The sequence below is a fragment of the Ovis canadensis genome, chromosome 6 (assembly GCF_042477335.2).
Source record: "Ovis canadensis isolate MfBH-ARS-UI-01 breed Bighorn chromosome 6, ARS-UI_OviCan_v2, whole genome shotgun sequence".
Classification (NCBI taxonomy): Eukaryota; Metazoa; Chordata; class Mammalia; order Artiodactyla; family Bovidae; genus Ovis; species Ovis canadensis.
The window spans coordinates 120,847,339-120,863,221 of NC_091250.1; the positions used below are offsets into that span (position 1 = coordinate 120,847,339).

At 57.3% G+C, this 15,883-nt stretch overlaps 1 protein-coding gene across 1 annotated transcript; it reads right to left on the reverse strand.

Annotated features, from left to right (window-relative positions):
- Positions 1-8,044: 8,044 nt before the first annotated feature.
- On the reverse strand, positions 8,045-12,327 carry MSX1 (msh homeobox 1). Its single transcript, XM_069593241.1, has 2 exons — positions 11,625-12,327; positions 8,045-9,227 (listed from the first exon to the last, which is right to left on the reverse strand). The coding sequence occupies exons 1-2, from the start codon at positions 12,091-12,093 to the stop codon at positions 8,785-8,787; spliced, it is 912 nt and encodes a 303-aa protein (XP_069449342.1). The 5' UTR covers positions 12,094-12,327; the 3' UTR covers positions 8,045-8,784.
- Between the last annotated feature and the right edge of the window lie 3,556 nt (positions 12,328-15,883).

Below are 15,883 nucleotides of genomic sequence, written 5' to 3' on the forward strand. Positions count from 1 at the left end.
CCTAAGGTCGCCCGCGGTTCTGGAGACTTCAGGGTGGGAGCTGTGGGGAGGCTCGGAGGCTCATATCTGAATAAGCTTTCGAGGGAAGGAAACTACAGCGGGGCCTGGGGCTTACCTCACCACCTGCCAGGTTGTGAAGCTCCTCCAGAAACCCTCTCTGAATGTGGGGGGCGGGAGGCGGGGCGGGCGGTGGAGGCACAGAAGAGAATGACGGGTGCCAAGGAAAAAGCATCTCTTCAGGGTTACCCTGATCCAAGCCACCATCACGTTCCCTCTAACTGGGAGGGCGGTCCCTCCTCTTCCACCTTCCCGTTTCAACTGTGTCTCTCCGAGCTTCTGAAAATGCAAAGGAGACCCTGGAGGCCACTTCCGGCCTCCGCCCAGCCTCAGGGCCTTTGCACTTGGCTGCCCCTCTTCACAGGAGATTCTTCTCTTGGCTCCTCTTTGAATTCCAGCTCCTCCTCACCTTTTGGGTTTTAACTCACAGGTGGCCTCCACAAAGAGGCCCACCTTGACTGCTTCCATCACACTCCTCATCACCGCCCTGTCATCGTCTCCCTTCCAGGCCTTCATCCCTAACTGCAGTTGGTATTTGCTTGTTACGGGTCTGCCTTGTTCCACCACTGAGTGAATCAGTGAAGTTACACCAGACCCACACTTTCTGCCTATGGCCTTTGCCAAATAGCAGGACCCCTTCAAGCCTCCGTTTTCTCATCTGTCAGTGAGGACATAACTCCATTGGTAAAAACATTGCATCTCTAAGGCGATGTCCAGAACGGGTTCTCCAAATCCAACATGGACTTGGGGGGGGCGCCAAGAATCTAGAGCAAGGACACTGGTCAGTCTTGACTGCGGTCCTAGGGGTGGTTCTGCCAAGTGTTCTGGCCTAGGTGCCAGCACTTCCCGGTGGCTTTGTTGGTATTCGGATGAGTTTCTTAATTCATGCTGGAGGTGGGGGGGGGGGGGTTTGGTGGAAGACACTGATCTATCTGGTCTTAGGCCCCTGTGTGACCTTTGGCAAGTCACTATATCCCTTTGTGACTTGTTTTCCTCACCTGTAATAAGGCTTAATAAGAGTGCCTATGTCTCGGGGAGAGGATTTAAGGATTAATTCCGGGCCCACAAGTCTTCCCTGATAGGTCAGTTGGGAAAGAATCTGTCTGCAATACAGGAGACCTCAGTTCTATTCCTGGGTGGGGAAGATTTGCTGGAGAAGGGATAGGCTACCCACTCCAGAACTCTTGGGCTTCCCTTGTGGCTCAGCTGGTAAAGAATCCGCCTGCAATGCTGGAGACCTGAGTTCGATCCCTGGGTTGGGAAGATCCCCTGGAGAAGGAAAAGGCTACCCACTCCAGTATTCTGGCCTGGAGAATTCCATGGACTGTATAGTCCGTGGGGTCTCCAAGAGTCAGACACAACTGAGCAACTTTCACTTTCTGGATCCACAGGGGGTTCAGTATCTTCTATCCTTCCCATCACCATCCAAGGGGAAGAGCACCACACTGAGCAAAAAGGACACTCCTGCCGCTTCAGACTCACTCATTCCTCAACACCTTAGGACCACCCTCCTAGCCCTTGGGGAATCCAAGCAGGCAGGTCTTTCAGTTGGCGGCCAAAGCATCTGAGGAGGCTACCAGCAAGACCAGACCAGCCAGACACGAGCAGACGCGTGTCCTCCAGACACGTCCCAGTTCAAGTCACCCCAGCTTCCTCTGCATCAGTCTGGCCATGACTCCGTTCTGGGGACGAGAAAACTGAGGCTCAGAGAAGCGAAAAGGTAGGTGACAGCGCCCAGCAAAAGCCTGCCTCCTACAGCAGCTCTGCTCAGCTCTCACTACTATCTCTGGGCTTCTACAGGAGTCACTCACTCTAGGCCTCAGTTTCCTTGTCTGTGAAATGGGGCTACCAGAACTGTGTGCTGTCCCATAGTGGGGATTCCTTGGTATGATCCACATACAGCGCTTGGAATGGTCCTTATACATGCAAGGGCTCCATACGTGTTAGTTTCAGTTATCTCAGGAAGGACAGGTCTGCGGTTATTTTCCATCTCCAGCTTGGGAGCGCAGGTGATATGATAGACCAACAGACCTGGGAGGAGCGCTTTTCCTTTCACTCTTTCCAAAGTTCCACGGAGTCACTGTTGTGCCCATTTAGCAGACGTGGAGCCTGAGGCTCGGAGAATCACTCCCTCTGAAGTGCCCCAAATATTTACTTCCAGTAGGTGTGGGCTTGCCACTGGACGCTTCTTTGGTGGAAGAGCCCCAGCTGCCACTAGGAAATAGAAACAGGGGAGGGGTCATCAGAGAGGAAAGTAGGTATCTTTTTCAAATAGCATCCCCAAACGTAGAGTTCAGTCTTCACCGCCTGGGAGTCTGGACGGTGCCCTGCTGGGGAGGCAGGGAAGCGGCCCCGAGCAGAGGAGGCTTTGAGGTCGCGCCCCGCCCGCCCAAACCCAACCCGCCTCGCTCTGGTTAAACAACGCGGCACATGAAGCCTGCAGCGCCTTGCGCGCGCACGCACAGTGCCTCCGCGCTAAGCGCGGGGAACTCCAGCAGGACCACAGTCCAGTCCGTCTGTGAAACCCGCTTCCCGTGGGTGCGGCCCCACTGCAGCGAACTGAGATCCAGCCACCGTTCGGCGCCCGCCAGGAGCTGTAGTTTCTTGGTCTGTAAAATGGGCGCTGCGGGGCTGGACTGCCCTGACTTACCAGGAGTCTCTGGTCGTGGCGATCCTTCTGTCCAGCCAGGCCCCCCGAATTAAAAGCAGGCAGTTGAATTCGCTTTAACTCCCCGCAAAAACAGGTCGATATGGCATTCCGCTGCGATGCTCTAGGTGCTGACAGGCAGGCTTTAGGGGCTGATTCTGTAGGTTCAAAGAGGGGCATTAATTTGCTAGAATTCATCATCCAGAAAAGCATAATCTAAGATTTCAGCCCCCCATGTCTGAGTCGTCAGCCCCGACTCTTGGAGGCTCTAGGAAAGTGTGTACACACACATACACACACAAACACACACCTCTCTTTTAAGTACTCACAATCAAGGGTAACTGCCGGCCGTGCCCAGCATCTCTGCTTTCATTTTATACCAAAAATATTTCAAAGAGATTGTTGCCGCATTCCGCACTTTCTATTTTCGGAAAGTCAGGTTCAGAGAGGTTAAGAAATTAGCCCAAGTTCACACAGCTAAGAAGTACCAAAACCGGGATTCCTAAGACCAGATGGTCTGACTCCAGCGGTAAACTGGCTGCTGCTTCTAGAAGCACCACCTTCTCGCTTGGGGACAGGAAGGGGGGCGGCATCTGAATGGATATTTCAGATCTTGAGCCTAGACTCTGCTGAGCACAAGCAGGGCGTGGGGTCTGATTCCAGGGAGACCCTGTGGAGGCTGAAAGCGGGTTTGGGAGAAGGAGGGTTGCGGGAGGGGTTCCGGAGGAGGAGCCCCCGGGAGGAGGAAGAAGAGCTGGAGTCACCACGGGGTTCCTGGGAGTGCCCGGTGCTCCCTTTGGCCTCCCTTTGCCTCGGGGAGAACCCCTCGCGTACTGGAACTGACTGGGCGCACGCGTGCCGGACATTGCCCCCCACCTTGTCCTTCACGCAGCGGATCTCCCCCACTCGGTTCTCACCCGCTGTACTCAGAGCTGTGTATGTCCTTCTCCTGTGGAGCCCCCCACCCCCGCCCCGTGGGCCAGCCTCCTAGTGCCTTCCCTCTGCCTGAAGTCTCTTTCTGTGGGCTGGACGTCCCTCAGTACCTCATTTCTCAGAGTTTATCTTCCCCCAGTCAGTGTCTATCAGTGGGTCTCCCCTGCCGCCTTTACGTTATAAATATCAGAGTCACCGGGGCAAAGTGACAGAACTCCTGCAGGGACGTTCGAGGGTGGCTTAGAAGTGCTGGGGCTCTTCGCTGGGACCCTGGGTGTTGGCTGCGTGCTGTGTGTGCTCCGTTGAGTATTTGTGTTGGTTTTGTGTGCACACAGTGTGCAGAGTCTGTTCTTTTGCGTGGTTGGGTGTCTGCGTGGGTTGACTGTGGGTGTTGCACCGCATGTGTTTGGGAACTCCTGTTTGGGTGTATGTATCTGTTGACTGTGTGGGTCCGTGTGCTGGGTGTGACTGGTTGGGGACTTGTGCGAGTTGTCTGTGTGTGTGATGACGGTTGATCTGATGTGTGTTGGGTGTCAGCGTTCGTTGTAACATGTCTTGCATGGGTCAGTTCTGTGTGTGTTAGATGTGTGCTGTGCTGTGTGTCTGAGTGTGTGTTTGCGCGTATGCTTGCGCGCGTGCGCGCGCGCGCGCAGGCGCTGTCTATCGCCGAGGGCGCCTGGCCGGGCGTCAGGCACCAACCAGCGCTGCCAGAGCAGGGGCTGTGGGGCCCCGGGGCCGCGGGAGGGCGCTGCGGAGGAGGCCGGCCGGGCTGATGAGAGGGTCGCCGAAGGCGTGGAGCAGGGGTGCGACCGTGGGAGCTGAGTGAAGCGGCAAGAAATCCCAGAGTCTGGAGTGGGGAGCACGCCCGGGTGCCCTGGAGGATGGACCAGGGGCGGAGGGAAGGCTAAGGTGTTTCCCCGGGCGGCCAGCGGCGGGCTGGGGAAGTGTCCCGGCCCGGCCGCGGTGTGAGCGGCTGAGAGGGGCGGGGACGGAGCCGGGGAGGCCGCACGGCCCCGGGGGCTCGGCCAGGCCGGCGCCAGCCGCCAAGTTGAAAGGCGGCCGCGGCCTCTCCTTGCTGCTTCCCACTGCGCCCCCGAGGGCTCCAGGCGGGGCGCCAGCCGGGGCCGGGTCGGCCTCTCCTCCGCGCCGGGGGTCACTCAGGGGCAGTGGTCGGTGCGCGGCCCGGACCAGCCTCATGGGCTGTAGGACTCGCACTCAAGGCTCCGGCCTCGTGCTTCGTGAATGTCTTCATTGAGTCTCCTGTGCTAGCTGGGCCTTCGGACGCGGGTCAGAGAGCGAAGGGAACCTCGCACCAAGCGCTCTTAGCGCGCACTCTCCAGCCCCTCTCCAGCCTCGCAGAGTCCCTGACCGCCCAGGCCCCGCGGGCCTGCAGCCAGAGCTAGGAGCGTCCCAGATCTCCTGCCGCCCCGTAATCTCAGTTCGCTGGCTTCCACACCGCGGGCTTTGGTCTCGCCAGAGCGGTCAGGAGCGGAGTTTTTGCTGACCGAGACTTATGTCTCCTCAACAAAACGAAAACGCCTTCACAGACATTGTGCAGGGCAGGTGAGGCGTCCCTCCTGATCCCCAAGGGTCAGGGCTAGGAGTTAAATTCGGAGAGCTAGGGCCCGAGTTCTGAGGGGCGGGTTTTCCCAGACCCGAATTGCTGGCCCGGCACTGTGGGACCCTCAACGAAAGGGAGCCGGGCAGTACCGGAAAAGCATGGATCCCCGAGTGGAATCTGTGTTCAGAATCCCTGTTCTCCCCTTTATTGGCTGTGTGACCTTGGGAAAACCGCGTAACCTCTCTGGATCCTTGTTTAAAAAAACAAAAAATCTAAATTTGTTGGGAAGCGTGGGGAAGGTGGTGCGCTCCGGAACTTCAGCACACAGTAGGCTGCGTTAAGCGCTGGCTCCTCCTCCATCACAACCTCTAAACGAGGTAGGTGGCGACTCCATTGTGATTGATCCCAAGTTTCCTGCCGGGGAAGGAAATTGATCCATAGAGGACCGGATGCGGGAACCCCAGCCCACTCCGTCCTCACTTGATAAACAAGCAACTGCGTTCCAAGGGCTGGGCTGGACAGGAGGCAGTGCCCCCGCCTCGCCTCGAATTCCCGCCGGACCCGGCTGAATCTGTCTCAGGTCCTCACCGCAGAGCAGAGCACCCTCCTGATCCAGCAACCATTTATTGAGCACCTTATGTGTGCACTCCCTATGGAGGGAGGAAATCCAGAAACAAAAAGCGGTGCAAAGAAGGGGCTGAACGAAAGAAGACAAAAATGGGGGGAACAGGGTACATAGGAGAGAGAGGAAACAGAGACCCAAGGCCCGCCGCAGGGCTGGGGCGCGCGCGCAGGCGGGCGCGGGCGGGGGTCGCAGGGCGGCGGTCGGTTCCAAACAAGCAGAGGCTCTGAGTGGGGGAAGGGGGCGCGCCCGCCTCGCCTGCAGCTACCGCCAGGCTGGAGCCTCTGCGCGTCTGCCGAGCTCGAGCCGTTGCTCATTACTGCAATTATGTAGCTCTAAGTTTGCCTCGACCCTAAATTGCCAAGTTTCGAGGAGCCAGGAGGCCGGTGAGCTCGGGCCGCGGGAGACACCCGATCCCGCCCTGCCATTCCCCTCTCCTACACGCGTGGAAAACATTCCGGTGTGGCCGACGCACCGTGAGCTGAGAAGATTCAGATCTTCTCGGCATAACCGGGGCGCCCTCCCGCGCAGGGGCTTGTTGGCACGTCCCCAAAATCCCGGGGGCAAGGGAAGGATTCCCAGGCCCATTTTGCAGATGAGGAAACTGAGGAATAGAGTGATCTTCCCTACCCAGAGTCAGGCAGCTGGCATCAACCAATGGGTTTCTCTGACTTCAAGTTCAGTACAAACCCCCAATATAGGAGAGTGGCCGGGGGAGTTTCAGAAAGAAACTCAGATGTGTGGAAGCCCGGGTGTCCCGCGCGAGGTCACTCGGGATGCTGAGTTTATGCGGGGGGTAAACATTTTTCCCGTGTCTGCAAGAAATAGTGATGTACCTAAGAGCTTTTAAGGGGCCGCGTGGGCGCCGGAGTCTGAGACATTTTTAGATATCACTACCCTCTCTTGGGGATGAAGAGGACCAATTCGGGCCATACTTGTAAGCGCAGAGGCCAGGGACCCCCACCCCCCACTGCCTGATCATTGGAACTTTCTTTTCTTAGGGAAGGGAGTGGTGACAAGTTCAGACTGTAGCCCCAGCCGCGGGACACAGCCTTTGTCAGAGCTACGTAGATCGAAAGATCCAAGACGCAGGGTACCTCGGAACTCGCCGGCACCAGCTGAGAGCCCGCCCCGGGTGCGTGCGAACCACCCCGAGCTCTCTTGGAATTCCGAGGCCAACCTCCCCCTGGGGCTAGAAGCCGGCGTAGTGTGTCCCAGGTTTCCTCCCCACATCATAGCCGGTCTCTTATCTGCACCCTCCCCGCGTGCAACGTCAGGTACTTCGGGTTCTGACAGCCCTTGGTCTCCTGGCTTCCTACTCGCGAAGGCTGCCCGGGGCTGCCCTGTCATGGAACTTGGAGACGCCCCCACAGCCGGACAGAGGTGGAGGTGAGTGGGGAGCCCTGATCTGGGGAGAATTAAGTCAGGGCCCCAAACTCGAAGGAGAACAGAGCAGCTCCTGGAACATAGTAGGCTTTATTTACTAGAGATCCTTTTCTGCCTTCAACATGCTAGCAAAATTGCCCCCGGAAGGCTAAACTTGGCGCTTGTTCAAATATATTCTCCTGGTAGCCTGAATATAACCTACTATATATAAGAAAAACCAGTTTGTAGGCAAGGCTCATGCGAAGGACACCCCACGGCGCTTAGTGTATGGTTGCCCTGCGTTTTCAGCAAACAATTTTTAAAGGGGTCGCAATAGGGAAGGCACTCACATTCTGGCAGCCTCAAAATTAGTTCCTCAAACCGCGTCTACACTGGCGACAGCGGCGGGGTGATTTAAGGGAAGGAAAGCGATGCCTCTCCATCCCCCACCTGGCCTCCTGTGGGAAAAACAGGTTTGCGGGGGTGGGAATTGTCTGGATTAGCTGTCTGCAGTCATCAAACCATTTGGGTGATTCTCTTTGTTTTCATAGACGGGTTAAAAGGGGAGAAAAAAGAAAAGAGTCGGTTATGGGTCACCTGAACAAGTGTCGATTTCAGCTTAAAGTGAATTGGAAAATTGAGCCTAATTATCCAAGGTAATTGCTTCAATTCTCCACTTGACTTTGCTAAGGCAGATCTGTCTTGTGTGTTCAAAAAGGCACCCCCCCTCTGTCCCTGAATATTGTTGTCACCTTTGAAAAGTTGCTGGCACCAAACTACTACCAAACTGAAAAGCAACCCTACATGTGAAGAGATGGCAAGGAGCAAAATTAAAAGACTAAACGAATGAGGAGATATCTTGTAGCTTAAAATTAATTTATTTAACAAATATAGCTATAATATAAATGATAATAAAATTTCAAATATACAGTATATTACAACAGTCCCTTCCAAAGGGAATCTTGAGAGCCACCCAAATGTACTGTTAAATAGAAACAGAAGTTTTTAATTTTTATTTTACAGTTTCTTTCTGGTACTGGTAAAAGAGAGGTCCCTTCAACCTACCTTTGTCACGCATCTGTGTATCACTCCCCCCCACCCCCAAAAAAGCAAATGTTTTACTGTTGAAGTTCTTTTAAAGTTTTCCGGTGGCAAGACCCAGGATCTGCCTCTCCTGCAGTTCTTCTCTTTCTCCCCAACTGTTCTCATTTCCAAAATCTTCAAACATGAAATTTCTCTGTGCTTTTTCCTGCCAGGTGTTAGGACAGGAGGCATGGCCTCTAGATCTGGTCCAACCACTAACTCTGCTGGGGACTGTGGATACCTTTGGAAACCTCTCTGGCCTCTGTTCCCCCATCTGTAACTCGAAGGGATAGATCTAGCTTCTAGAGGAGTGTCATGGAACCCTCCCGGCCACTTTGGGGGAGGGAATCAGGCTTCAGAGAGTGAACTCCAGTAGCAACGGAGGACAAACCAGAGCAGTGCGGGGGTTAAAGAGAAGGTGCCAGGTGGTGCTGAACAGGGGGGCACTTCGTGGGAAGGCTCCTGCTGCTTGCTGGAGGGATCGGCTGGCACCCTAGGTAGGCAACCCTGGGCCTTCTATGTCAGGTGGTACATGCTGTAGCCGACGTGGGCTGTGTAGAGTCCCACGGGCGCCACCGGCAGCGCGGCGCGCTGGAAAGGGCCAGAGGCCCCGTAGAGCGAAGCGCCCGCGGCGGCTGCTACGGCGGCAGGGCCTCCGAGTGGGAAGGAGAGGCCGAAGGCTGCGGGGGGCAACATGGGTTTAGCGGCCATCTTCAGCTTCTCCAGCTCGGCCTCCTGCAGTCTCTTGGCCTTGGCGCGGCGGTTCTGAAACCAGATCTTCACCTGCGTCTCGGTGAGGCTGAGCGAGCTGGAGAACTCGGCGCGCTCGGCGATGGACAGGTACTGCTTCTGGCGGAACTTGCGCTCCAGCGCCAGCAGCTGGGCGGTGGTGAAGGGCGTCCGCGGCTTGCGGTTGGTCTTGTGCTTGCGCAGGGTGCAGGCCGGAGGGCTCAGCCGCCCTGAGGGGCCGAGAGAGACAGAAATGCAGAGGGTTAAGAAAGTGGCGCGCCATCCGCCCCGAAGTGGGAATAATAATCAGTAACAACGCCCGCGCTATTCATTTGCGTCGAGCACCTCGGCGCCAGGCGCCCTCCTGGAGAGGCACTTGGAAAACGTCTTCTCCAGCTCCCACCGCCGGCCCACAGGGTAGACCTTCTTGCCTACCTTTTGCAAATGAGGAAACGAAGCTTCCAGGTAAAGCTCAGCCGTGTTCAAAGCCCGATATAACTGGGAAGAGGCAAACAGCCCTTAAATCTAAGTGGCTGCTTAGGAAGGCCTCCTCCTACCACCACTCACGTTGGGATGGGTGGATATTAACAGGACGATGAAATGCACAGAAAGAGGCCTGCACCCGAGATCATATTTAATTTTAGGCATTAGCTAAACATTTGTCATCTGTGCCCACCAAGTGCTCAGCGCCTGGGGATAGGCCGTTCTGTGGCTGAAAACCCAGATCTCCCAATCCCACACTCTTTCACTCACAACAGTGCGGTCCATGGGGTCGCAAAGAGTCGGGCAGGACTTAGTGACTATTCTAAGCTCTGGCCTCGATGGCCAGAGGTGGAGCAACGCCGGATGTCACGAATGTCACACCATGGCTGAATCTCAAATATAAAAATGTGCCACAGTCCGGGGCTTGCTTTTAATGGTGCTTCTTTTGATTGTTTCAATTGTGCTCTAGGCCTGTTCCACGCCCAGCTCCTTGGCCTCTGGTCTCGCTCATATGCATGCGTGTTAAGGGCAGAATGCAATGGCTTCTCCTTGACCAGTGCTCCAGTCCACAGGGATCCACGCTGCTGGTGCCCAGCTGCCTTTTTACTTATGGCTTCAAAATATACCCTCAAGGATGGGCGGTGAGTTAACACCTTGGCAGAGGGCTCATGCAGCCCGGGACAGGGTCGACTGGCCGAGTCAACGCCTGCCACACCCAGCAGCTGCCGCCTGGTTAAAAACGTGGAACACAATTATTCCCAGGACAACAGAGATCACCCCGACTTTGGGTCAGGACCCAGGCCTGAAAAGAATTCTTAAGTCCTGGAAGGGACGCTTTGCCTACGCAGCAGCTTCACTGGGGGAGAAATGAATTCAAATCTAGAGAATGTTTTCACCAGGCGGGTTTTGCCTAATTATGCAATTTTCTTTTTGGAATGCTTTAAAAAAAAAAATCCTCTGGGCTCTCAGGTCACCAGGATGTGAGTCAAATGAAAACTGGTGTTAACATCCCCCCTTCTTCCCTGGTCGAGACCATTGAGAGTCCGGGAAGCAGTTGGCCCCCGACTCGCTTTCCGCCGGGCCACCCGAGGGGCGGGCGCCGAGGGAAACGTCACACCCTTCGGTAGTTAACAGCCCAGCGCTAGGCCACCTTCTCCGGCCATTAGGCCCAGGGAGGGGCTGGCCTTTCAAAGACGTTTAATCCCCCGATAAAAATCATTCCTCAGCATCACGCCATTGAATTCGGGTTGCTATTATGCCGCACCAAATAATCGGAGGAAACGAGGAAAACTTGGGAATTTCCCGTGCTCCTGAAATATCTCCGAGTGAGTTCGCTGGGCAGAGAAGCCCCGGGGGCCGCAAGGCCTCGGAACGACCCCGAAGGGGCCTTTGGCGGCTGGAGTCCGCTTCCACCACCCAGCCCGAGACATTTGGGAGCTCCCGATCGTGTTGGAGGGGGCGCCTCCCACTAATTGACGGTGCCCCGCCCCCTCCACTGGAACCTGAGCGCTTCGCCTCCTCCCCCTAAATGATCCATCCACCTTGAGCACCAAGTATCTACCTGAAACACGAAGGGGGCGGGGGAGGGGGGAATTTTGCGAGAGCTTCGGAAACATAGTGGGCAAAGAAATACTCTAGTGGGTGGATGTGGAGAAGGGGAGGGGGGCGCACTAGGCTTCTACGATGAGAAAGTGAAACTCTGCTCTGTAAAGATGTCCCGCACTCTTCGAACCCACCCGTTGGGGTAACGGCGAAGTAACAGGGCTTAGGGTCTGACAGAAGAGCCAGCCGAGACTCCTGGGGTCGTTTGGTGGGGGCCCGAGGAGAAGGTGCCCAGGCACTAGTGTCCTACAAGTGAACTCCTACCCGCAGCGTCGCCTGGACAAGGCGAGGAGCCCGAGAAGGTGGCCCGAGAGCTGGACCTGGGCCAGGCCTCGAACCCTCTTCTGGGTGGGAGTGGGGAGAGGGGTCGACGCCCCCTCGCCCCGTGCTCCTCGACCACCCATCTGCAGCACCGGCTCCAGGTACCCGGCCGCAGGTACGCAGACGCCGGAGACAAACAGGCGCCGGAGCGCGGCCTGGCGCCCTCGGGTCCCACACCCCCGCCGGCCCCCTCCCCCGCAGCCTGGGTTCTGGCTACTCACTGGCCGGGGGCGGGGAGAAGCGGGGATTCTGCATCCACGGGGTCCTCTCGGGTTTCTCGGGGCTCTCGGCTTTGACCAGCGCATCTTCTGGCAGTTTGAGGAGTCCTCCCACCGAGAAATGGCCGAGCGGCCGCGGCGAGGACGGCGCATCCGGGGCGCCCAACGACCCGGGCCGGGCACCTAGAGGCTGCGCGGAGCCGCCCGCCGCCTGTGCGCCCTCGGAGGCCGCCAGGACGCTGTCCTTCGCCCCGGGCTTCCTGTGATCGGCCATGAGCGCTTCCACGCTGAAGGGCAGGAGCGAAGGGGACACTTTGGGCTTGGCCCCCTCCTCGTCTGCGCCCATGGCGGCCGCCGTGGCCGCAGTGGTGCTGGGGGTCTGGCCCCCGCCGCCCCCCGCCGGCTTGCCGAAGGCGGAGTCCTCCACTTTGACACCGAGTGGCAAAGAAGTCATGTCAGCAGCCGGGGCCATGCAGAGCCGGGCCCCCCCTCCAGCCGCAGCTCGGGCCAGCCGCCGGGCATGAGCTTCGGGCGTGCTGGGAGCGCGGTCGGCCTCTGGGAGCGTCCGGGGCCCGGGCCGGGCGGGCTCTATCGCGCGCGCCTCCCGCCCCTCCCCAGAAGGCCAGCTCCGGCGCTCCGGGCCTGGTTATCCGCTGGCGCCGCCGCGCAGGCGGAGTTCTCGGGCTCACCAGCCGGCTCCGGGTCGGGCCGCCGCTCCCCAGAGAACTTGTTAATAAGGCGAGGCCAGCGCGGCGGCGGCCAATCAGCGCGCGAGGGGGAGGGTCCGGCGCGACCCATTGGGCCCCGCTCGGGCGGACTTGCCCCGAGGCGCGCTGGGCCTCGGGGCGCGTGGGGCTGGGCCCGGGCCCCAGGAGGGCAGAGGAGGGGAGTGGGAGCCGGAAAAACTTTGCTCCGAGCTACAGCCCGTGCCGCCTGTCCCTGTGTGGGTCCCCCTGGGTCTCTTATTTTTCTGTGTTCCTGGGGGATTTCCCCTTGTGCTCTATGCTTCTCTTCTGCTCTACCCCCTTCCTCCCTTTCCCTCATCTCCCTTCTTTCCAACTTCCCCCTTTTTTTCCTCTATTCCTTTCCTGTTTCTCTCCCTACCTCCCCCTTACCTTTCTCTTGTGTTAGTTGCTTGTGTTTCTCCCTAGTGGATAGTGGAGGATGGTTTCCCTCTTTACCACGATAGTTGGAGTTGAAGTCATTTCTTGTATATTGTCTTTATAGTTAAAAAAAAACAAACCCTGCAGGCTTATTTATTATAGTAGAAAGACATAACATTAATTTATTCTGTAAACACCTTCATTTTCTTCTGTTTCAATCTTCAAAACTTTACCTCTGCGTAAATTGGGCCTTTGTCTTCGAAGTGCTGGACTGAAGTTTGCCTAAGAAGCCACTTTCGCGTGGTGCTACGGATGTTAAGAATAAGAATGCATTATGTTATCTGGAATGCATAATCGAGTTTCTCGCTGTGAGCTTTAGGGGCTGGGGTGGGGTGTGATTACAACACCTACACTGGCTACCGGCTGCGGGAAGGAGCCGGTCGTTTTGATAAAGAAGTTACTGAATATAAAACCAACAGAAACGACCCCAAAACACTGACCTGGCCTTAATGTGACCTCGATCGCGTGTCCGCAGAAACAATGATAATTCTCCATCTCTGGATCTGATCTAGGGGGGTTAGGGAGGTGTGGGGGTACATTTGGGAGAGAGGGCGAAGAAATGAGGACACTTCCAGGGATGGATCCTTCCTCCACGCTGGGTATGAGAACTTTTATGCTGCCAATTTCGGAGGAAACGTGATTTTTATTTTTGCTGTTTAAAGTGAGGGGAACATGAGTTGGGGGGGGGGGGGCGGTGTGCGGAGACGTAAGATCTACACAAACTCGGATCGTGGCCCCGCGGTTTTCTGCGCCTCCTCTCTATGGCCTCTTATCCGGGGGCCCAGGCCGGCGGCTCCCCGGGAGCTGGCGGCGGTGATTGGCGGCTCACCGGCACCGGCCATTGATGGCTGCGGGGTTCTAATCTCCAGGAAACACAAGGGGCTGCTGTGGCCATTTAGAGGTAATTATCCGACCGCGGAGGGACAGCGAATTCCCTCGCCTTTTAACTGGGCGCAGTAAAAGCTGTAGATTAGGGGCGTCCAGATTAAGGAAAATGAATTACTAGAGCGGGAACTTTATTACCTGGACGGCGTCCGGGGTCTGGCGGGAGGGGTCGGGATGCGAACGCCGGGGAGATTGGCAGCCTCGCAGAAGTCCGCAGGCTCCACGAAGTTTAAGGCCCGGGGCGGGTTAGGGAATATCCTCGCGTCTGTGCAATTCACGCCGCCTCTGCAGACCTCCTGCACTCCCAAGCCCTAGGAAGGGCTTAGGGCCTCCAGCTCGCGTCTGGCCCAGCTGGAGGCGCGGCGCACCGATGCGGCCTTTCTAAAGACAGGGGACCCCTGGGGGAGACAGGAGAATGGAGTCCTTCTTCCAGGCCGGGAAACCTAGGCCCCGGAGGGTTGCTTGAGGGTTCAAGGATGAAAGGCCATATACTCCCACTTTAGAATTATAGGAACTGACACTCCGCGAGGCTCCCAGTCGGGATGACCAACTTCTATCACCCGCATTTCCAATTAACCTCTCCCTGGGACAGGCTCGCGGGAATCTTATTCTGCACTAGGGTTCGAGAAGGAGAGACAACCGAGGCCCCTAGGCTGTTTAGGTCAACCTTTTCAGATTGATCAGTGCGAGTTTCTTTTGGGACTTGCTTTTGTTCCGCCCTCCCTCGGCTCCCATCTCAAAAAGTTTGGTTTCCAGATCACTTTGAAAATCTGCTATATCTCAGAACTTTCTCACTAGAAAATGCACACCAGCAAAAACAACTTCAAAGGAGTACCCCCTTGGAGTCCGCCTGATAAGGCCACCACCACCACCACCACCCCCTGCTTTAGGGCTTTAGGGCGGAGCTGGGGCTCGAACCCCGAAAGTCCAGGTGCGAGGCGCAGAGGGGGCTCAAAGCTGTGTCCGGCCGGCGCAGCCAGTCCAGGTCAGGCCGCGGGCCGGACGGCCGGGCGGCGGGAGAAGGGCCGCATCGCTAATTGCGGGGATAAACAATCTGTCACGATCCCTCAGCGCGCCTAATAGGCAGACGAGGATGTTGTTTTTAGGCGCCAGCGGCGGCCCGATCAAAGGCAGCAGCCGGCGCAGGGGCCCTTGAAGTCGCGCGCCCCCGCCTCCTGGGAGCAAACCGCCTGCGCCCGCAGCCCAGGGCCCTGCCGCCGGCCCCTGGGTTTCGCGAGCCCGGCCCGAACCCCATGGCCTCTTTTTTTTTAGGTTCGGCCTGGGTTCGTGCATCCTCTGGCTCGGAAACGGCGGGAAGAATGTCTGCGGAGGAAAAGGGGTGCCGAGCCGTGGATTCCATGTGGAATCCGTGCTCGGAATCGCGCCGGGATCTCCCACCGATCCTCCCCTGAGCTGCGGGGTAGGGGAAACGATGCCCACAGTCTCAGAGAAGGGACTTTGAGGAAAGGAACAAAATATGTCTCCCGGGGCGTGTGGTTTCCGAGGAAGGAAGGGCACACGTTGGGGGTTAGTGACAGAGCGCCTTCTCTGCGTTGATTTTTTGTTTGGGCCTTTTCGGATTTCCCGGTTGGCGGTTTCCAAGAGCTGACAGGGCCGGGGGGCTGCGCCTGTTATCTCGCCGCCAGCACTAGCCCCCGGGCGCTTCTACTGCCGGCATTTCTCGGCGTCGCCGCAGCAGCCCAGAAAGCCGGGCTGTAATTCATGCCTGGCAAGGGCAGGGCTGGCTCGCCGCAGATAAAGCTCGGGGACTGGCGTTCGGCTTCCATGCTGTCGTACTCCGCTCCCCTCCCCTCCAGCCTCGCTCCTTCTCCCCTTGTTCCCAGGCATCTTAAAACACTCCCCGCGCCCCAGCTGGGAGCACCTCCGCGTTTCGGATCCTAAAGACGGCTTGTCCTGCAGCCACTCTCTGGGCAACTGGTGGTGGTGGTGTTCATCCCCTTTCTCTCCCTCAATAAGCCCCCCCCCCCCCCACGCCTATTTTATAGGACTGTGTGGCGGCCGAAGAAAAGTGATGTTTTTAGCACTCCCCCCCCCCACCCCGCCCCGCCTCCTCGTGGGCAAAGATTCCTTTGGCGAGGCATCCCGTTTTAGAGACCGCCGTCTTTATCTGGGTGTTGGCGCGGCGGGTTCGAAGAGCCCGCAGCAAGATCCCTCACTTCTGGCATTCGTTGTCACCTCCGTCGGGTTTTTGTT

Excerpts from the sequence above, each read along its gene's own strand:
- MSX1 (XM_069593241.1), bottom strand. The coding sequence starts at position 12,093 with ATGGCCCCGGCTGCTGACATGACTTCTTTGCCACTCGGTGTCAAAGTG. Across the intron at positions 9,228-11,624 it reads CTTCTCCCCGCCCCCGGCCA|GGCGGCTGAGCCCTCCGGCC; the intron begins GTGAGTAGCCAG and ends TCGGCCCCTCAG.